Source organism: Vipera ursinii, assembly GCF_947247035.1.
Source record: "Vipera ursinii genome assembly, chromosome: 2".
NCBI lineage: Eukaryota > Metazoa > Chordata > Lepidosauria > Squamata > Viperidae > Vipera > Vipera ursinii.
The window spans coordinates 281,180,066-281,203,533 of NC_139513.1; the positions used below are offsets into that span (position 1 = coordinate 281,180,066).

Consider the following 23,468-nt stretch of genomic DNA (forward strand, 5'->3'; position numbering starts at 1 on the left):
TTACCAGATCTTTACATTCATTGGGAAGGGTGGTAAATACGGGAGAAAAACATATATCTTCTTCCACTTGAAATTAAGGAGTTAGCCTACAATGGTAAGATCTGAAATGAGACTTATATTATAGATCTGTTCAATTGAATACGTGTGTGTGTGCGCACACACACACACATATATATATATATACATACATACATACATACACACACATATATATATACATACATACACACATATATATGCATACACACACACAAACACACACATATATAAGAGAGACAGACAGACCTGCGTCTGTTCAACTGAGGATCCAGCATTCAGAACTCTGAACAGCAATGGAGCATAAAAGTGCTCAAGAAATAATGATAGTTTTAATTTTCTCTAGTGGAAATATTTGATTAGATACACATTCAGCAAGATGTGCAAAAACAATCCGATGCATACTTTAAGTCAATCACATTCAGTGGGCCTTACTGTCCTGCACAGTTTGAATCACAACCTTGAAGCCGCCCTAATGTTGGATACACTCAAAAATACTTTGTATAAAAACAGCTAATGTGATGAACATGTTCAGTTCTTTGCATTCACTTCAAAGAATTACCACATGATATTATCATTGTAGGTCAAATAGTTTGTAACAATATTCAACTGCTAGAACAATGACATTGATCAGAAAAATCTAAGGGATACTCAGTCAAACATGGAGAAAAGTCATCCACTCACCGTTAATATAATCTCAAAAATGAGATCTTTACATGTAAACTAAACATTGATGGAGAAAAAAATGATATTAAAAGGAACATTATATTCTACATCCGTATTTAATAACAATAGTTTTGCTTGAGCTCCATGAAAATCCCACAAACCAAGTTTTCTCATACATCCATTGGCCATGCTGGAAGCTCCAGACCAATGCAAGTAGAAAGAAACGGGGGGGGGGGGAAAATCGGCAAGAATTTTAATTTGTCTCATCCACTCTCACTGTCCTTCCCCTTGAATTTGGTGCAGTTTTTATTTCTTCCTTTAAATTGTAGATCCTTATAGGGAAATGGGTGGCATAAAAAATTAATAAACAAAATAAATAAAATAACTAAAAATAAATATTTTTTTCTTCGAATAATTTTTTCCTTCTTTGACTTTGCATTTTAAATCTTCTCACCTAAACTAAGCTTAAAGTATAATTAGGGGCATTTGCCAATGCTTTCTCCCTTTGAGCTTTTCTGACTCAGTTTATCAGTTTATCTATTGTTATCCATTAGCTAAGTTTCATTTTGTAATATATGAAGTGTTTTGTGTATTTATGCAAACAAACATATACAGCTTTTCACTACATATGAAAACTAATACACTAAAATAAAAAAATAAGAAATAAAGATGGAAATCAATAGAATAATGAGAAGGTTGTGGGGGGGGGGGAAGAAAAGAAGCCAAATTATTAGAATTTTGGATCAACCACATAAAGGACATCAGGTAAAGCCAAACTATTTTTGTAGATATTTTAATTTCTCAGAGATCTCTTGCTTATTTTCTGTGTTGCATCTCTGTGGAAGAGATATCAGACACTTTTATTATATTATTATTATTATTATTATTATTATTATTATTATTATTATTATTATTATTATTATATTATTATTATTATTATTATTATTATTATTATTATTATTATTATTATTATTATTATTATTATTATTTGTATACCGCCCTTCTCCCGAAGGACTCAGGGCGGTGAACAGAGCAGTACATGTTAAAAGACAAAATACAAAAATTAAAAGAGATTAAACAAAATGCCCACAACTCTTACAATAAGTTAAAACACATTAAAAAGTAGGTTAAAACACATTAATAAAACCCAACCCCATCCCATCAGGCCAGGCCAGCTTGTTCGAAGAGGTAAGTCTTTAGATCGCGCCGGAAGGAGCGGAGGTCGGGCGCCATCCGGAGCTCAACCGGAAGATGGTTCCATAAATCCGGCGCGCCCACATTATTAGCAGATAACTGGCGTTATGAATGTTCTAGAAAATACTTTTTTTCATTCCAGAGAATATAACTTTTTCACCACCTTTCAGAGTAGTAATCATTGTCACCTAATTAACTGGTTCAGAACCAACTTCATTAATGAATTCGAGATCATTTCAGCCAGATGTGTTGATAGTTAGCTTGACATACAAAGAAAAAGAAAAGGCCGGAAGTGGAAGGATAAACTATATGACTTCATGTCAGGCAAGCAGAAAAATTACCAATAACAGAGATGAGAAATAATATCTTTTCAAAACAACAATTAAGGGAAAAACAAAAATTAAAACTTAGACATTTTTTTGTGATTTATAATACTTATTCACAGTGAACTTAAGCTGTGATAACCCATTGTTTATGTACTAGCTTCTTTAAATGTGGTGTTTCTTTTGCTGCTTCCTTTTGTTAAAATATAGAGATTTGTTTACAACTATTGCTTCCCACATTTATTCATTGCTTAGAGTTTTAGAGACTGACACTGAGTAGCTACATTTCCTACATATAGTATTTAGAATTAAAGCACCCAAAATGTAACTTAAACAAGAATAGTTCATAATCCACAACATCACCAGTATCATGTCATCCTCATTTTACCTCCTGGGTCTACTTTCCTGGGAGCAAAATTCAGCCTTTCATAAGAAAAGGGAGAGTAGACATAAACAATCAAAAGACAGCAGCTTATCATATAAACAAGAATTCAGCCCAGGTGGCCAGAAATCTAGGAAGAAACATTTCAGATACTTCAAAGAGACTCCACCTTAATGAAAGCACTATGAAGGAGGGTGGAAAATTTCTTTTGCAGTTTTTGACATTCTGTATATACCCCCAAATGAGCAATAAACAGAAATCTGTGTTGATTTTGCCCAGCTGTGTGGAATTGTGTGATGTTTCCCTCACTCCCAACCCTCACAGATAGCCCAGAAAGAAGCAGAGATCAGTAGTATTGAAGGTACTTGAGAGATCCAGTAGGACCATGACAAGACATCATTACAAGACAACAACAGGAACCGATGCAATCTCGTTCCCATGTCAGAGGCTGAACCCTAACTGAAAAGTTTGCTATTGCTTCTTATTCCCCAAGTTTGGTTTTCCAGTCTCAACAAAGTATCTCTTTTCAACTGTTGGTCAAATTTGCCCTCATGGTCACCAACCTATATCATAATAATAATGGAACATGGAGACTATGTTGCTCTTACTCATCATATAGGTTTGAAGTTGAGTTTATAAATATTTTCAGTTGTATTTTTCTCTTGTTGTATGCAATTGCCACTCTATTGCTTCATCTCCCAAAATTTCTAAGTGGAGGATGGGGCCCCTAGATGGAAAATAGGGGGGGCTCCTTATGAGCAATCTTGCTAAAAGGCACAGCCACCTCTATATTTCAGGACTCAATTAGGCCAACCAAGACCACAGGAAACTCCTCAAGCATCTTCTGGAAACCACATGGATCCATTAGATATCCAACCAGACCAATCAAATGGCTATATTCTCCCTGCAGAGGTCAATGGTGCAAGGAATGTCCATCTTGGAAGTTTATAAAAAGGTGGAAATTCATAATTAATGTGTCTTATCAGTAACTGTTATCCATGTTAGCTAAATGAATTCAATTATAACCTATATAGTGATTAGAGTATTTGAATCTAATGGACAAGCCTCCATGTAGATCCTCATTTAATTAGCCAACTCAATGTGTGACTTTGGACAAGTTATTATTTTTTTAGCCTAACCAAAGATGCATTCTGTTGTTTTGATGACAAAAACAAAAGGAGGGGGGGTATTAAAGTATATTACTGAATACCAGGTAATTAGAACAAAGAGCAATGGGAAGCTATCACTTTCACATTATCTTTGTAAGCTAGCCAAGGTATCTCACTCGTCACTCTAGGAATGAGTAATCTTTCCAGAACTTTAATCAGAACCAGCAATGCAGCTGGCACACTTAAAAAAAGGGGGGGGGGTGAGATTAGTTTCTTTAGTGCTGATCAAGTTTACACACCATGAATTTGAAAGTGAATTCTAGCTTTAAAAATTAGAATGTGCTAAAAGTATCACACTTCATACACATTTTGGAAGTGATGCCTCTTAGAGGGCAAACATATACCAGATACATTATACAGAATGACAAAGGTACTTTAAAGATATTGCATCGTTTTTCTGTGCTAGAGGAGTCAAGTTACATCCCAGCTACATTTATTGTTGGTCAGATCCTTATTTAAATTTTAGATGGTTACCTCTTATGGGCAACCCAGGCAAAATCTTGGAGAAAATTGTTTCATGTTGCCCATTATGACCCAGTGTATTGACATAGATTTATTAAAGATAGAGAGTAGACATGGATCAATACTTCCAACTTAAGCTAAAGATTACTTTCTGTATGGCCTCGCTTGTTAACAGTTAATGCTTGTTAACAGTTTGCTGTCTCCTTGAAAGTAGAGATCAAAGAGAAGATGCTTCAAATTTCTCCATTGTTGATTTGAGTTTTGGATTATGTTCAAATAAATTTGCAACAAGTCAGAAATTATTAATTCCAGTGACCAGACAGAGTGTCACATTTGACCCACAGATTCAGGAACATTCCCCAGAACCTTAAAACTTACCCTTGTGGCTTATACCATTAAAAGTTTGACTTTATTGTACTTTTCATGTGGACAAGCATAACTGCATATTCTTGGATCACTTGATGAGTAGTACATTAGATATCTTTTGGATAGCCAAAACTCAAATAACACACTCCAGACTGCTTTGTTAAACTAGGCACCAATTTATTGTCAAGAAGAAAATAGCCGTGTTTATGCCTTATCTTAAAATTGCTCATAACATATTTTACTCTAAAACGTATTGCAAAATAATGAGTGCAGTTTAGTTGATCCTTGTATTTTGATCTATAACCATAACATAATGTAGTTTTAGCTATCTCTCAATTCTTCCCTTAAGCCAAGCATCTCAGTTCAAAAAATAAGGGTTCATCAACTGAAAGGTGGAAATGACAAAATTCTGGAGACAAATTTATTTTAAGTTGAAATGTATATCTTTTCCAATTAGCTTTTGTTGGTAAAATTATCTACAAAAGAGGTTTCTGAGCAGCTCCCTAAATCATACTTATCGCTGTTCTGATTCATAAATATTTTATATATGACTTTGGGATATGTAGTTGGCCAAGAAGTCAAGTCCTGGAATCAAAATATTTACATATTTATGTGCTAAAATAAAAGACAGAATCTACTTAGACTCTTATTTAAATGCTCTTTAAAAAAATATATTAGGTTCCAGTTTTATCAAGCAAGGAATAATAACAATATAGGTCACAACTATGTGGGTTTCTGATAAAAAAAAATAGAAATGTTTTAAAAATTGCACAGAAGATCTCCGACTAATCAGTGGTGATTTCAGAAATGTCATTTATACTCCTGTTTAGAAAACTTTTTTTTAATCATGCTCATGTAGTTACATAAGATCAGTGTGGCTTCTATGAGACGAAGGTTGATAATACAGTTTCCCAGTTGTGATTGCTGTCTTTTATTGTAAACTGCTATCCAACACTGTGACACATAAGGCGTTCATCAGACCCTATTAGAATGCTAATTTTAACATTTACTAAAAACACAGCCTCAGAATGTTAGAGAACCGAGTGTTCAGAGAAGCCATATTTTCTTCTGTACATTTTACAGATGGCCACCATAGCAGTGATCCATGGAACTCATCCAGTGGAATGAATCCTCCTGGATATGGAGGAATGTTGGGCAATTCATCTCATATTCCACAGTCCAGTAGCTATTGCAGTCTTCATCCTCATGACCGCTTGGTAAGATTACTAATCAGCACTATGTCAGTCTGTGTGTGCCACAAATATAGAAGACAAACTATTAACCAATTTAAACCACTTTCTCTCACACCCTCATTTTTATCTCTGTTGGAAGAGAAGACCCATGGATTTCACTGCTTAAAAGAAAGCTATTTGACAAAAGCAGAATTAAAAAATGAAGTCTGGTGTCTTTTCATGGCCATCACGCACAGAGAGAGACACCTCTGTACATTTCATGGTTTAAAAATAAAACCTCCTTTTTTACCACATGTGTGAGACTTTAAATCCTAATTGCAAAATGAGGAGGAGGCCAAGCAGAGCTAACTCTCTACAGCAGAACTCTGTCTTGAGGATGCTTTCTTTTTTCGTTTTCCTTTGAAGATACTTCTTTGCGTGACAATCTTTAAAACAGCCTTCACTGACATAAATGTGAACAATTTTTGCAGTCTTGGGAGTTTTGTTCTTTGATCCGCTATTCTTATGTTTTGCTGGGCTTCTGGTACAGGTCATGCTGTACCTTACGTCTGTGGGTCTCTCAGCTACATGTCAGAGATTTTGGGATGAAACAAGGGTACAACCCCTCAAAAGTCCCCCTGAGGGATGTCACTGAACTGCATTTTTATATTTCACCTTTCCATCCAAGCTGGATGATCAAGGTTGTTTACAGGCAATAAGAGATCTCCTAAAAACAGTGGTTCATTGTACAATGGACCTTCTTTATGGGACATCATTCTTCCGAGTTACCGGCCTACACTCTGCTGCTTTTCTGAAAGGCCCTAAAAAGTGGTTTCATCAGCAGGCCTGAGGATCATGAATGGAGAGGGAGCCAATCTAGTGGCAGATATGATTGTGTTGTTGCTGCCAGGGAGGGTAGAATGGGTTCTTTTTAATGGGTTTTATTATATGATGGATTTTTAAAATTTTTGAGGCTGCCCAGAGTCACCTATATGTGAGTTATATAAATTTGATGAATGAATGAATGAGAAAATCAGCCAGCAACTCTGTAGAACCAACTGTTGTGCAGTTACCTGCTAACTGAAATGTTGTCTTTCCCTGCTACGTGCCACAGAGCTACCCATCACACTCCTCAGCAGACATCAATTCCAGTCTTCCTCCAATGTCCACTTTCCATCGCAGTGGCACAACCCATTACAGTGCTTCTTCCTGTACACCTCCAGCAAATGGAACAGAAAGTATAATGGGTGAGTTGAAGGGTTCTTACTAAATTGAAGAAGACAAGTCCTGTCAGTTTCTCCTCATCTGTTTTCTGGGGAAATTGCTTGTTGAGCTGATCAGATATTATAGAAGAAAACTTTGCTTTTCATGTAGTTGCAGATTAAAAAGGATATTTGGTTGGAGCTCTTGCTATACTGACTGGAAACTCAGGTCAACAAGAGTGTAGGATTAGAGTTTGATCTGCGAATAATCCAGCCCCTTTTATTTGCCTGGTCTGATTTTGCTGTCCAAGAAAGTAAACTTGTATTATTACATGGCATGGGTCCGGAATACCTCGGGGACCACCTGCTGCCGGCGTCGACTCCCCTCCGCCCTGTGCGTTCCCACAGAGAGGGCCTCCTCAGGGTGCCTCCGGTCAGAGAATGCCGGCTGGTGGCCCCCAGGGGGAGGGCCTTCTCTGTGGGCGCCCCGGCTCTGTGGAATCAACTGCCGGTTGAGCTCCGGATGGCACCGGATCTCCGCTCCTTCCGGCGCGGGTTAAAGACCCACTTATTTGAACAAGCTGGCCTGGCCTGATGGGGAGTTAATTTAGGGTTTTAAATATTTGTATATTTTATTGTTTTATTTTGGGCATTAATTTAATTCTATTTTAACTTTTGTATTTTTGTATTTTTATTATATGCCCTGTTCACCGCCCTGAGTCCTTCGGGAGAAGGGCGGTATAAAAATCTAATAAAACTAAACTAAACTAAACTAAATTTCATTCTTGGCCACTGTCTCAAAGTTAACTTGCAATCTGGAAAAAAACAGAAACTTGAACAGAAAATCATTGTTAACTGGTAAAACCCTAAGATAAAATTGCAGACAAGCAAAAGGAAATTGCCTAGGTAGATATTAAAAGAGAGGCACTTGGGTGTAGAGGCTAAGGCAGCAGGATAGAAATTGGGAGACCATGAGTTCTAGTCCTACATTGGACATGAAACCAGCTGAATGACCTTGGGTCAGTCACGTTCTCTCAGCCCCAGGATGAAGGCAAAGGCAAATCACTTCCAAAAATCCTGCCTAGATAAACACAGGGACTGGTCCAGGCTGTGGTCAGGAGTCAACACAGACTCGAAGGCATTAAAGAAAAACCTGGAAGATATTAACTTAAAGTGATGCTTCAATCTATGCAAAGTATTTTCTGTGTGTTTTCAAAGATTCAGAGCCTTTAAGCAGCCACTTACTAAGAAAGATTTAATGTAGCATATGCTAAAGATTAGTCCAGAAGAACCTTCTCATTCATGTATTAATCCCACTTTCTACTCTCACTTTAAATGACATTTTTGAATTGCAAGATACATAGCAGTATGTGGCTTTTTTTAGTGGGAACATGATGTGCACCTTCCCTTGAAGCCTTGGTTTTACTGTGATTTTATTATGGGAACAGTCACATAATACTGCACTTAATTTTTTTTACTAGTGTGTTAAGCTTCCAGTGCAGTGGGGTGCTAAACTGTCATATGGCACAAGAGGGACATGAATTTTATCCTGCTGTGTCAGTACATCTTATCTGAGGAAAATATCAAATTGGTTTAAGTTTTCTATTTCCTGAATATACTTATTGCACCCATTCAAGTTAGAGACTAGTGTACAGGCTAGATGTTGCATTTATAAACCGAGATTAATCCTGTTTTTTTTATTTCTTTGGGAGGGGGCTTGGTATAGCTAGCTCTAGATTGCAAAACCGTTATTTTCCTGCCAGTGAAGACTGTGAAGCACGTATAGGACAATTTTTATGTAACCTTGGCATATACAAAAGATTTCATACAATTATAAAAAGGGCATTCAGAAACAAATCCATTAATGCAGATGATTATTTAGACATTATGCCAGAAATATGGGGATTATAATTATTGTAATATCACCTTTATAATTTCACCCTTATTGAAATAATTGCATTTAACATTCTGGTATAGATTTTTTTTGTACATTTAAAAGGATGGGATTTAATTATTAGCTCCCTCATGCTATGGGTTTGACGATGTTACTTGGGTTGGACAGAACACAAGCCTTGAGGTCACACCATAAAGGTAAAGTCTTTGAGTTGAGTTCTGTTCCTGATGAGTTCATAGACAAATGCATGGCAGTTTTCTTGACCCCACTCCATTGGCATTATGTGTGAATCACAATGGGATCACTCAAATAATGTTTGAATTATCTTATGCAAACCCATCTGTTACCTTTGCATATTACATGAAGCATTGTAGTGGAATGTAATCTGGAGATGCAAGAGGGAGGGGTTTTTCCCAAAGAGACATTGAGCTTGGAATATCTGCTGGGCAGGAAGAGGGCACAGTTGGACCCTCTGTAGCAATTCACAGAATATATCTATAGTTAGAGCAGATATTGCTTTAGTTTGGCAAGATTCTGTCTGTAGGCAAGCAACTATAAAGGAACTATTCAGAAGTAACTCCCATGTATTGTTTTTGGTTCTTGAGCTTGACAAGCAGGCTGTGAAATTTATTTATTTCCTTATTAGATGATATATCATCTTTTGTACTGAAGCTCAAGGCAATATTGAGCCAATAAATAAAATAAATAAATATTCCCCCTCTTATTTTTCTACACAATATCAACTGTATAAAGTCAGATATTCCCAGTGAGAGATTATTTCAGATTTTCAGAATGACTTAGTTGGAGTAATTCTGATCCAGGTTTTTAAGCAGGCATGGAGATGGCTTTGAAGAAGAAATTCAAAAACTGTTGTACAAACCTCTACTTAGCCCAGATAGGCAGGAGGAGGTGAGGGGAAAACCTCAAGATTGTCGTGTTTGGTTTCTCCTTTAGTATAAGAGGAGATCAAGAAAATCTCAGTCAGGATTTCAAGATTCTGATATTATGCCTTCTAATGATATAATTATAATAATTCTTGTGGCCTTTGCTTCCTGATGTTATCTGCCTCAAAGGACTGACATAAGACATCTGGTTTCCTCAGTATGATTAAAGGTAGGATACTGTAGAGGCAGTGAGTAAGTTTTTATTTTGAGATGGACACAATATAGAATTGTGTTGATTTCAGTCTCCCATCTCTACACATTTGGAGGCAGTTGAATAAGGCCCTGTGTTCTTTAGCTAAAAGAGAATGGCAAAATAAAAATCTAGGATGCCTTGCAGTTCTCTTTTTTAAAAAAATGCCAGATAAATACTGTACAAAGGCCCACTGCTCTGTATCTCACTCACCACAGAAAGAAGACTATATTGAAATAGCTTGCAACAAAAACATTTTGGAACATGAAATATGAGAGGTATGTTTGAGATGTATGAAATCCACCATAATTAATAACAGTAATGCTAATTATGATTAGTATAACTCACCATTAAAATGCAGCTGAATGATGGATATGGGTGCAGTGTATGGAAAACAGATTTTTTGTCTTCATATATGTTTTTTTTTTGTTGTTTTTGTTTTTGTTTTGGGGTTTATTTTTCAGCAAACAGAGGAAGCGGAGCTGCAGGAAGTTCACAGACAGGCGATGCGCTGGGAAAAGCACTTGCATCTGTAAGAAAGTATTTGATTTTGGATGATTGGAATAGCATGAACTTGGGTTGGAATCAGTAATCAAATATACACAAATCTATCATGGCCAGTTAAAATAATTTAGAATAAAAGCTTGTTAAGGTTGTATATATAGTTTTAGAAAATCTGGATAATTCAAGATAAATTGTAAGCTATGCTTTATAGTTTTCCATTCACTTGAAAATAAAAAGACACTTACGTTACATGATTCAGTAGCCAGGTCTGTTTTGTAGTGATCCCAAGTACAGCTTTCCTTGTCTCATTTGAAGCCTAAACCATATTTAAATCAATGTTATTTACGGGTAATCCTCAAGTTACAATTGTAACGGAGTCTACCCATTATGGTCATAACAGTAGTAAAATGGTCATTTAGCAAACAACACAGTCATTAAATGAACTCATTGTTTACTATGGCCTAACCCATATTTTGAAGCCTAAACCATATTTAAATCAATGTTATTTACGGGTAATCCTCAAGTTACAATTGTAACGGAGTCTACCCATTATGGTCATAACAGTAGTAAAATGGTCATTTAGCAAACAACACAGTCATTAAATTAACTCATTGTTTACTATGGCACAGTTTTGGGGAAAAGTTAAACTTTCTGATTCAGATGCCTATTTTACACCATAGAAACAAGTTGTAAAGTTCTTTGAACCAAAGCCATGACCATAATTAATTTGGATAGATTGAATAATTTGAATAGCTGCTTGAAATTTGAATTGCTGTACATTTATCTTAGAGACTGGGTGGGCAGTGTTCAAATGTTATCCCTATCCCTATCTCAATGTCAAAATACTTCAACTGTGTCTTTCAAATCCCCCATTAGTAAAGGGGAGTAAGCCTCACTGAGATGGGATAGGATTTTGAATTTTGAATTTCCCTTTTTAGCCTTAGAGGACTTTGGGCAGCTCCCTAATTTGAGGAACCTGCTTTTCTGTAGTTCCTTGGAGACACCCATGCAGGCAAAGACCAAGCTTGTGAATCCTTTTCACAGACATTACCACTTCCTGGTGGGGTGGTGAATCTATAATCAGAAACTGTGCTGTCATTCCCAGTCCACATCTTTCAGTAATTTGGATGATATACTATCTGCTTAGGCACTGCATATGGAAAAGCAGATTCCCAGAAGTCAGGGTAAAGATCAAAGGGCCTCTCAATCTGTTTTGCTGCAGTGATTGGTATTTAAAAGTCAGCCTTGACTTCCAGTTGCCACTCATTCTATTTATTTCCCATCTCCAATTTGGGTAAGAATCCATTAAGTATATATACGGTGCATTTCTACAAATTAAAACGCTGATTTTTAAATGAACTCTCACTCTAATGTATTTTCTGGGCAAAGTGGGGTTCCAGTGAGTTCTCAAGAGAATTGATGTTTTCCATGTCCAGCTAACGTATGTTACAAAAACAAAAATTAGCACAACTCCCATATAATGGATACAATGCAAAATCTACTTTAACTGGTGCCTGGAGGCATTGGTTAACTGAGAGATGATCAAGGGGTTAATTAATTTAATTGCCTTTGCAGAACCCTAAGGAAAAGTTCATGGGCTCAGCTTAAATAGTGGCCAATATGAGTTGCCAGAATGGTCTGTTTTGATAATTTGGCAAGATAAGAGTCTAATGATGTTTATGATTTCTAATCAGGTCCCAAATGGTCAGGAAAGTTTTATCTATGCAGGGTATTAAGCCTTGAGAATCTTAACTGTAAATTCTATTATGCCTACTCAGCCATATATGCAGTTGTACATACCAGTCAGGATTATTTTTCCATCTTCTATTTTGAAGAGTTTGCTGTAATAAGTATTTTCCACTATGCTATATTTCAATATTTTTTCTCCAAAACTTCATTCCTGTAATAATTTAAGGTTTTTAGTTTAGACTGAAGTAATTTTCTGATTTTTCTTCCATTCATATGTACAGTATATACCAAATACATTTTTAGTACTGTAGAATATACAGACCCTACTAAGATGTCTATGGAGATTCTCAGTCATCCAGGTCATTGTTGTCCCAAAGGTGGTTTTTTTTTTCAAAAGGCAACTGGACTTCATTTTTCCTTGAAGACGTTTCGCTTCTCATCCAAGAAGTGGATCTTGAGTGAATCTTCCTTGAAAGCATTTTGTTTTCCTTGAAGACAAAATGTCTTCAAGGAAAAACAAAGTCCGGTTGCCTTTTGAAAAAAGCATCTTTGGGACAACCTACTAAAATAATTAAATATAAGGGATAAAAAAAGTCCCATGAGCTGTCCTTCATCAGAACCGACTTATTTCTTCATAATGTTTTTTTTATCATAGTAGTTTCATATTCTTCATAGCATCCTTTTTGTCTTATGAGTCATAAGTATATTTATAATGAAGAGTGCCAATCCTCTTGTCTGTAGCCATTCCAAGTGACTTTAGATTAATTCTGCATCCTCTTTTAAAGATTTACTCTCCAGATCATACCAACAACAGCTTTTCATCAAATCCTTCAACTCCGGTTGGTTCACCCCCTTCTCTCTCAGGTATTGTGGTTAAAATTATTTTACCAAACAGTTAATTTATCAAATAGCAAGAAAATCTTTAACATGATGCTTTTAAGCATGATCAGAAAGTTCAGTTGTCTCAGAAACAATTTCAGACTGCCACCTATTTAACATTTCAGGAAGACTTGGGGCGTACTAGTAAAACACCAGTATTGTGTGAAGGTAGTTAAAGATCTCTGGGAAAGTCAGAGAAAATCTTCTGTCCTCCTCTACAAGTGTGTAGGCTGGTTCCAGGGAGCAGGCTAATATGTTCAGATATGCTTTATAACTCAAGGTTAAGCTGAATATTAAACAGCCCTGATGCTTGAAGACTCAACTTGGTTTCTGAACATCCCTATGTGTAGACCATTTGTTTTGTTTTCTGAATCCATGCGTTAATCACATGGATGTTACAAAATAAATTAATCAACCCATGCAGAAAAGAATTCAAGAATTATTGCAAATGAACAAATGAGAAGGGCGGGATATAAATGGAATAAAAATAAATAAATAAAATAATAATAGGGAACCATTATTATTACTGGACTTAGGTTCTCCCAAAGGAAATAGAATATAAAATACATTGGATTGGATCTAAAATTAGTACATTTGTCAGTTTGTAATGACACATAAATTTTAATTGGTTTACTCTGAATATATCTAAGCCTAAATCAATTCATCTATCTAAGCTCTTCCTTTTGAGGAAATATGAATTGCTAAAAGGAAAGTGTGACTATTTCTAATCTACAGTCTCGTCTTCCGTTGTTAAGTTATTCCTATATTATAGTTCAACCTGCTCCAAGGGTGATTTCATGTCAAAAACAAAACATTCCTACATGGTACTGGAGAATAAACACTAAGGTTAAAGAGGGTGAATATTTAATTCATGAGAAAGCAGACAGTCATAACATCATGTACACTACATTTTCTAATCTAACAAACTCACAGGCTTACTTCCTGTAGTTCAGACAGGCAGGAAGAGGAGTTACTATCAGGTTTTATCTTATCAGCAAAAATAATACCAATTGAAGTTCAAGAAGATCTGTCTTGTGTCTGGAAAGCATTTCAATTTCATGCAGCAAAGTTTATATGGCTGAGGGACTGATTGTGTGTATATGCTTGTGTGTGTAAATGAATAGAGAATAAATAACCAAATGAATAGAGAAGAAAAGAATATCATCTAAATTAAATAGTTATTCCATAAACATATTTAAGGTCAACAAGAATATCTTGACAGCAAAGATCAATCTGAATCATTCTGCCCATTTCCATAATGATATTATTTTTGTTACTATCACAGAGTGATAAACTATCATCTAAGACAGGGGTAGGCAACCTTGGCTCTTTAATGACTCATGGACTTCAACTCCCAGAATTCCTGAGCCAGGAGTTGAAGTCCATGAGTCATAAAAGAGCCAAGGTTGCCTACCCTTGATCTAAGATCTAAAAGGACCTCTGGGTAATTAATCCCTTCATTTAAATTTGAAAGTTAGTATTTTACTGTCATGTATGTTAATTTTGCCCAGCCAGGAATTATGATGTATTACAATAGCAGTGTGTGGCTATTGACTGGCTAGGGATGTAGTCAACTACAGGACACCAAGTTAAAGAAGTCTGATGTATGTCCCAATGATTCTTCTTGATGAAAAAAGGCTGTGCCATAAATGGGCTATAGGAAAAAGTCTTCTGTCTTCATAGTTATTCAGAATTAGTGAATCATTATACCGTAAACATAAATATTTTTCCAATATCTAAAATTTTGTACTTCACAAACCCATTCTGCAAGGAGTTTGTAAAACTCCACCTGATCCTAGATTTTCAGTGAGATTTTCTTAGAAAACTAATATATTATACTGTTGACACCTGTATTTTATTCTTTTTTAAAAGCAATAAATATGATGGTAGTTGATTGAAAAGCCTTAAATAAGGAGAAAGAGGAAACAACCTCTGTCAGTTACAAGAATTTAGAGTTTACATTTTAGGAACCCTTATAGGCAAATTGCTTCAGCTAATACATTAAATGTAAACATTTAAGCAAAAACTTTGCACTGCATACAGATCAATAGATCAACCAACAAACTTGCCCTAGATTTTTCTCTGATGATAATAAATGAAAATTATTGATAATGCCTTCTGGTATGGTTAGACTAGCAGCATCTTGCTACAATTCTTTTATATTTTTAAAAATATATGAATTTCCACTTGCTTTCTGATGCACAACTGCAAAATAGATGAAATCTTATATGCTGGCATGCAATTTGGAGACATGATGTGGCTTCTGGGTGTGGCTGCATAATAAATATTTGTTTTCAAAGTTCTGCACAAGAGCTGTGGTTTAATATGACTGTTGGGAAATTGCATGTACATATCTATGGTATTATTCAGTGTCTTTGAAAAGGCATTTTGTTTGCATAGTTGCAGTGGTAACTCCCATTTTACTATTAGCAGGAACAGCTGTTTGGTCTAGAAATGGAGGGCAAGCATCATCATCTCCCAATTATGAAGGTCCCTTACATTCTTTGGTATGTTTTTCAATGGCAAACTATTAATTACCTGTTAATATTGTATTGCTGTCTACTTTTTCCTATCCATTTTCCTAATGGAGCACAACACTAATTAGTGCACTCTTTTCCTGATCATTTCTAAATAGGGGATCCACCCATAAAGCGCAACAGATTTTCATATGCTCTTTTTCATAAATTATATCAGCAATGATTACCTAGTAAAATACCACACATGGAAATATGGCATGCGGTCTAAGATTAACTGTGTAAGGTTGGAATCTATACATGTAAAAGAAAAACAACAAGATGGTAAAACTTAGCTTCTTTAAAAAGCAAAATCAAAGAGTGGCCAAATCAGTGAATGTAAATATTGTATTTTTTTTTTGGGGGGGGGGGCGGGTTCCTTTTCCATATGAAAATCGAAATATGAACAGATGATCTTGCTTAGCCAGGAAGATGACCAAGCCTTAACTGCATATGGAAAAAAGATAGTATAATAAGCTTTCCTTAATACTTATTTCATCAGTTTCAATGCATTACATATATGAGTAATGTAACTTTCTCAATATCTTTTAGAACCATAGGGGAGATGATGTACTGCAGTTATGGAGAGGATCTTGGCTTATATTAGTTCATCGAACTATTATCAGACTACATAAGCTATATTCTGCTACCAAGTAAATATTTCCAAAACATCAGTATAAGAGCCAATACTAATGGTAATATTTCTGTCAAGAGATAACCTTGTATTGGTATTCTTCAGTGTACATGCCCATCAAAATTGTCAAGACTGCCTTTGAGAGCCTGTGGGCTTAATTAAAAATTCAAGTTCAGTTGGAATGTTGGGTTCCAGAATGAAGTCATGGTAAGAAGAGAGAACACCTACTTCCCTAGGTTAATGATAGTAGCTTGTTATTGGCCTCTTCCCCAGGTCTTGTAGTACAAATATAAACAATCAAAGCTTGCCAAGAAGAAATGAATAATGCCTTCAATGAGAGCCACTACACAAAGAGTCGCTCAGCTAGTGTCATGAGAAAAGATGCCTTGGATTTGACTTCCTCAAAGAATACATTTCCACAAATGCCCCCAATGCTATGTGAGAAAATATTTCTGAAGTTAAGGGAAAGTCAGAACCTTCAGTTCTACAGTGGTCCTAATATAGAAGCCACATTTGGAATAAGAAAGGAACATCACAATTTCCATTAAGTGAAAATTAAGTAGTGTTTTTCCACTGAGGATTGCATAATATATTAAATAAGTATGTTGACACTAGTCTTTTTTCCCATGTGGTTTCAGTAAGAATGATGTAGCCACTTCAGAAACATTTTTGGGAATTGTATAATGAAGAATTTTGGCAGAATATAACCAGACACATTGCTGTACCTTATATCATCTTAAGTATCGCCCTTAAAAAAAATAACAATGCCCACCATAATTCTTTGCACTTTAAATAATCAAAAAACTATTGGTGGTTTCAAGGGACTCTTTCTTTTAAAAAGAAACCTACGAGGGTTTGTATCGCAGACAAGGATAGATAACCAGTGTTTCTCAACCTTAGGAGCTTAATTCCCAGAATTCCCCAGCCAGCAGTGTATTAATTTAACTTATTTAAATTGCTCTGTTGTTCTAAAACCTGTGCTGTAAATGGATTGTACCCTAAAATAACTGTATTTTTCTTATTCTTCCTTTTTGAATATCGGAATATATGTCCGAATGCAGGCTAGTTTTGATCATAGAATTCCACCTAATAATTTTCACAGCTCCAGTTAAAGCATTGAGAAGTAAATAAGCTTTGGATAAGAAGTTAGCATACAGAAATAATTTAAAAGGTCATGGCAATTTGATATTTCTGACACAAAATATTTCAGGATCATGGGGCAGCAAATGTGCTATAGATGTTATGTTTATGAGGAGTCAGTGAGCCTGTTTTACCCATGAAAATGAAAACAGAGCATTCATAGCAGGCTAGTTTAGGATGTTAGTTGTTTCATTTACAGTGTTTTGGTGAGCAAGCAAAAAAAATAATCAAAACACTTAATAAAGTTGAAACCGATTCAAAAGCAGCCCATCTACAAGCAACTGTCTTCTGGTTCAACTGCCTGACACAGAGCAGTAGCAATGCATTTCTGTGAGTTCTCCTGAAACAGGAATCAGCCTGTTACATTTTCTGATCCTCTCTCTCTCTCTTTTTTTTTTCATGAACTATCAGCAAAGCCGAATAGAAGACCGCTTGGAAAGACTGGATGATGCTATTCATGTTCTCCGGAACCATGCAGTGGGGCCTTCAACTGCCATGCCTGGTAGTCATAGTGACCTCCATGGCTTAATAGGCCCTTCTCATAATGGAGCTATGGGAGGTCTTGGATCAGGATATGGGACAGGCCTTCTTTCAGCCAATAGACATTCGCTAATGGTAAGCCATGAAGATTCAACACCACAGATTTCTTTTTTAAAAAAAATAATGTTCAATAATGCACGGTTGGGATTTTTAAACTTTTTTTTAACTAAGCTTTTAAATCCAGTACAATTTAGAGTTGCAGAAATGAAAGGCAGTGTAGTACTTATGACAAAGTAACTACCTTTATTATTTCTGTTGCATAAGCAATAATTACTCTTTCATAGCATATGTTAAAATGCATCTCTTTGATTTTTCTTATATAGGTTGTGTTTTTTTTTAGTCATGGGATTTATGCTTAGGATATGTTCAGCCCATGTTTTTAAAGAAGCTGCTTAGCAAGAAGCTGCTAATCTGTTGCATTAGTCCTTCCTAAAATCTTATTTCTGAAATAATTTTAGCTGAAATATATTTGGCTTCTTTCTATATCTGGCACAAATACAAGATGGGGGAGGAAATGCGAACGCTTATCCTTAGGTATGTTTCTAGAATTAAACCTATCAGTCAAAGTGTGTAAATGTGGGAAAGAATGGCATTGGATAGGAGCTTACTCTCCCTATCCGTGCAAGAAGAGAAGGGGAAAAAGTAAGTATCAGCCTTCCAAGGCAGCCTAGAAGGAAGCACCAGAAGAGGAGCTAAGTCTCATCTATTATAAGGCTGCATTTACAGAAACTTGTAAGTCTGACAGTAGAAAACTCCCACCCTCTCTTTTACAGCCTGAGAAAATAGGAATTTTTTTATGCCCTTTATGCAACCTCAGGATAGCCCTTCTTATTGTTCCCTCTTCCTCCCTCCTCCCAAAGTCATTCCACACACCATTACAATATGTGGTTGACTAGGAGCGTGAGAGGGAGACTTCCTATCTTGTTGGCTGCAAAAGCGTTACAGTGTTTAAGGTGTTGGATTAGAACTTCTGAAATTCAGAGTGAAGTCTGTACCCAGCCATGGAAGCTCAGTGGGTGACTTTGGGCTCATTGCTCTTTCTTCGTCTAATCTACCCCAAGGGCGGCGGGGAAACGTTGGAGGAGAGGAAGTTATGTTTGCTGCTGTGAGTTCCTGGGGAGCAACTGCCTTTTAACATAGACATTTTCTGCACTTTGGAAACATGAATCTCAACCACACATATACCCCCGTGAACACTGGTTCTCTGCACCAAACTAAAACAGATTTTGTTCCTAATGTCTAAATTAGAGATATTCTAGTCTGCAGGACTGAAATCTTGGTCTTCCTTACCCTTGGTGATGATCCCATTGCTTTTCGTTCATGTTTTGTTCTTTTTTTTCTCAAGCAGTTTCACTGATCACATTGCTATGTATCCAAAGTATGCCTGAGCGTTTAAACCTGACTCCAGTTAAATAGCAGCTACTCACAGAAAGCAGTTTCTATGTGATTTGGGATAATATCTAAACATTCCGATGTATTAGTACAGAACAGAATGCTTAAGAAAGCTAAATTCTTTACCTTACCCATTCTTTAGAACTTCACTTAATCTCCTAATGACATCTTAATTTCTTTATTTAGAATAATTGGATTGAGATGGCAGGGTACAAAACTGGCATGTGAATCTATTGTTTGAGTTGGAATAGCAGACCATATAATGTTAATTATTTCTTTTACCTTTTCACTTTTCAAACTAGCATACTATATTTGAATTCAGCTAAAATGCATTATTGCTAACAGTTTTAAGAGTCAGACAGGATAGATAATCTTAAAAAAATAGCTATAATCTGTGTATCTGTAGTAAATCAGGTTCCTCTTCAACATTACTACTTAGGGTTTGGGTGATGGAAATAACTTGTCTAAATTATTTGGATGATAAATACCTGGCAAATTTCAGATGAAAACTTATTCTGATAATTCTAATTTGATTGAGAAATTCCATGGTATACATGTTTTTATATGTCTAAAGCAAGTGAATAATAACAAAATTTTCATAGTGATCTAGTTTTCTGACATGATCTTCATAAGATCTCTCTAGAGTGGGATGATATTATTGTTGTTACTAATTATTGGGGATCTGAAGATAACGGATTTTGGCTTATTTAAAAACAATCCAAAGAGTTTATTACTGAGCAGTTAACTAGAACTAGGTTGAAACTATGGCTTGTAATCACAATGTAAAAAATAAGCAAGGATATATTAATATCCATATTTTGTTTAAGTAACCTCTGTTTGGATGCTTATTGAAAGAAAAGGTACTTTGTGCAATAAAATGTGTTTTTTTTTAATTTTGTGGTCCATTGGTCATGTTGACTAAGAATTCTGGAAATTTAAAGATCTAACACATTTAGAAATAAGGAATGAGGGTAGGTTTACAAAATGCTGAATATAATCAATTAATTTATTTATGATGCTGATATGAAACCAACAATTAGATATCTATTGAAAACTATCATGTGCTTGAATGGTCATTCTCAACAACCCAGATAGGTTTGCTATGAATATTTGCTGGTGCAATTGTGTGTATTTGCAGGAGATTTTTCCCTATCTATCAAATTGATATCCCCCTCCCCCAATATCACTGACCCTGATTGCGGGTGGTTGAAAAAAGTGGCTTATGGCCGTTTTTCATATTTACAATTGTTGCAGTATCTCTGCGGTCTTGTGATAAAAATTTGGATGCTTGGCAATTGGCATGTATTTATGACAGTTGAGGTGTCCCAGGGTCATGTAATCATCTTTTGTGACAAGCAAAGTCAATGGGAAAGCCAGATTCACTTAACAACTGTCTTACTAACTTAACAACAGCAGTGATTCAGTTAACAATTGTAGTCAGGTCATAAAATGGAGCAAAAACTCAGTTAACAATTGCCTTGCTTAGCAATGGAAATTTTGAGCTTCATTGTGGTTGTACATCAAGGACTACCTATATAACCATTGCACAGGTTCCCCATTGGCTCCCAAAGTTGCTGCAAGAACCACATACCTAAGACTTTCCTAAAAACTAACAGGCGGTGAGGGGCGGGGTGGGCAATGATGTTCCAGAGGATGGGAGCTACCGTAGAAAAGCCACATAGTCTGGATCTTGTCAGATGGAACTCATTCATTAGCAGATGGACCCAGAATATACCTTTTATGCTGGACCTGATGAGATAGATAGACGTGTTCAGGTAGATTTAGCATAAAGATTAAAACAGAATTGACAAGTTTCATCATATCTAAATTGAAAGGAACTTATCTATGCAGAATTCAACTGGACAAGTTATAAAAATAAATACTGGGTATTTATAATGTGGAACTGTTAAACTGTTTTATTTGGTAGAAGAAAAAAATGGCAAGTAACGAGGTCTATAAGATTACTAAATTCTCTGTTAAGGAAATAATCGGGGCTTTTTTTCTCATAGAACGCTCAGAACGGAGTTCCGGCACCTTTTTTGGATGGAACCTTGTAGGGTAGGCAAGGCGGGTTGTATAACGTGTGAGTTCCGGCACCTTTTTCTTTTACAAAAAAAGCAGCACTGGAAATAATAATCTATAAAGAGAAATGGTAGGATCCCCCCCAAACCCAGGATGAATTATATTGATATGCTTCGTAATGGCACCTGTCTGAAATTGTATTTAATGATTCACAATCATTACAGGTTTCTAGAATATATGTTTGTAACCTAAATTTGGCCACTTTTAGTCCATTTTAGCTGTTTTTGCATATTAAAGATTCTGTCTTGCGGATCATTCCAGTTAATTATCTGATTCATGGGGCATTTTGTGGGTAGCTTGTTGGATTCATTTCCTTTTTTGTTGTTGTTTTTCTGAGATAAATAACAAATCTCTTATAAGCAGCATTGTAGAAATCTACGGCTCTGAGAGAATATAAAACATGTAATAGAGCAGTTTGCATTCTTATTGTTATCTAAATCTCTCTTTAGTTACAGACAGTTTGCACCTGTTCAGTTTCACTGGATATGTAGGCTAGGGAATTCTGAACAAGTGTTATCAAAAATAAGAAAGAATGCTGAAGACCTTGCAAAAGGGAGCCATTTGATGTAACGTTCTGGCCAGAAATTGTTATCCTGATAATATAGCAATGGACTGCCCTCTATGCATTTAGTCAGCTAAGGCAGGGGTGCCCAACCCCCGGGCTGCAGAAATGGCGGGCAAGTGCACAAGCGCATCCCCACTTGCGTGAGCAGTGGGTACATGTGCACGCTCCATTTGTGTGAGCGGCAGATGCACGTGCCCGCCACTTGCGCAAATGGAGCTGCGCACACATGCCCATGTGAAACAAATCCCCTCCCTCCCCTCGCCGGCAGGTTGGGGAACTCTTGAGTTAAGGGAAAGGCTGGAAACATCAAGAAACTATACTTGGAAACAACTGGATGAGTAAATAATGCACTTATCCTTCTGCACTTATTCCAACCTGAGCTTAGTTTTCATGGTCCAAATGTGCCACATGTTGTCCTGGTGTAATAGTTCCAAGTCAGGTCTGGTGATGTATTCTGTCTCCTAAATCATATTAGGATGAAAAACATGGAATTTGGGGTACTTATTAACTTTGTTACATAGCTTTGTTATTAAAAATGAGAAGAAAGGACCATTTCCATAAAAGAACTCTGCCGAGATCACCTCTGAAAATTAACCACTACCCCTCCCCCAGCAAGCCATTATTAAAAGATAAAAGTGGAACATTGATGCTTATGAACAACACAAGAGCATTCTGAATATTGATTGCTTCTAGTTCACCGTTCAGAAAGATACCCATTTTATCTCTCCCTGCCAAGAATCGGACCATGCATTGAATCATCTATTGGATACAGACTCTGTTCCTTTGTAGCATGGGCTGACTATTCTCTGATGTTTGGTTTGTAATGTATGCTACCTTCGCTGTCAGAGATGTATTCAGTGCTCTGGGATATATAGAACTTGAAGCAATGGGGAAATTCTGCCACATATACCATATCATATTCAAATACTGCCTTTAATGTATAAATCTGGCTCTATTAAAAGCCAGATATGCGACTTGCAACTATTCCTGTATATCTGCTCTCAATCAAGAGAGAAAAGGAGGGGGTTCCCCCCTCTTCCTCCCTCCCTCCCTTTGGTTTTTTTTCTTTGCTTTGCTTTGCTTTGCATATGTTAAACTGATGCAACATGCACCCAGGGCATCACTTCAGAGAGAGTTGTTCCATAAATATATACTTCCCTCTTATGTACTTATATGCCAGATGTAGCTGAAGAAAGATTGGGGGCAGGGAAGGGGACCCTAGAAAAGTCTGCTGTGCATATATATATATAGCATTCATGGAAATATCTGACCAATGAGTTTGACTTCCTCCAAAAGCAGAATCGTTATTTGAAACTTATTTGTAGCTTTGATTTGCTTTGATTATCGAATGTTGGTTACACCACAAATAAAGCATGAAGCATTGCTTATATAAAATTCATAAAATAATAAAGGAGCCTAAAACAAATGAACACTTACCATGGAAACATCAGAACCAAAATGTTGGAAATCCTCCCACCCCACCCCACCCCCCACCCCCCCAAAAAAAAAAACCGTCACGAAAACTGCTTT

At 36.3% G+C, this 23,468-nt stretch overlaps 1 protein-coding gene across 12 annotated transcripts in view; it reads left to right on the forward strand.

Annotated features, from left to right (window-relative positions):
• Positions 1 to 23,468, forward strand: part of TCF4 (transcription factor 4) — a 404,113-nt gene that overhangs the window by 346,595 nt on the left and 34,050 nt on the right. For all 12 annotated transcript variants that reach the window (XM_083355584.1, XM_083355583.1, XM_083355580.1 and 9 more), the window contains 6 exons: positions 5,682 to 5,815; positions 6,885 to 7,017; positions 10,465 to 10,532; positions 12,979 to 13,057; positions 15,503 to 15,579; positions 17,771 to 17,974. In XM_083355584.1, coding sequence (XP_083211710.1) covers positions 5,682 to 5,815; positions 6,885 to 7,017; positions 10,465 to 10,532; positions 12,979 to 13,057; positions 15,503 to 15,579; positions 17,771 to 17,974 — 695 coding nt within the window. The remainder of the gene's footprint in view (positions 1 to 5,681; positions 5,816 to 6,884; positions 7,018 to 10,464; positions 10,533 to 12,978; positions 13,058 to 15,502; positions 15,580 to 17,770; positions 17,975 to 23,468) is intronic.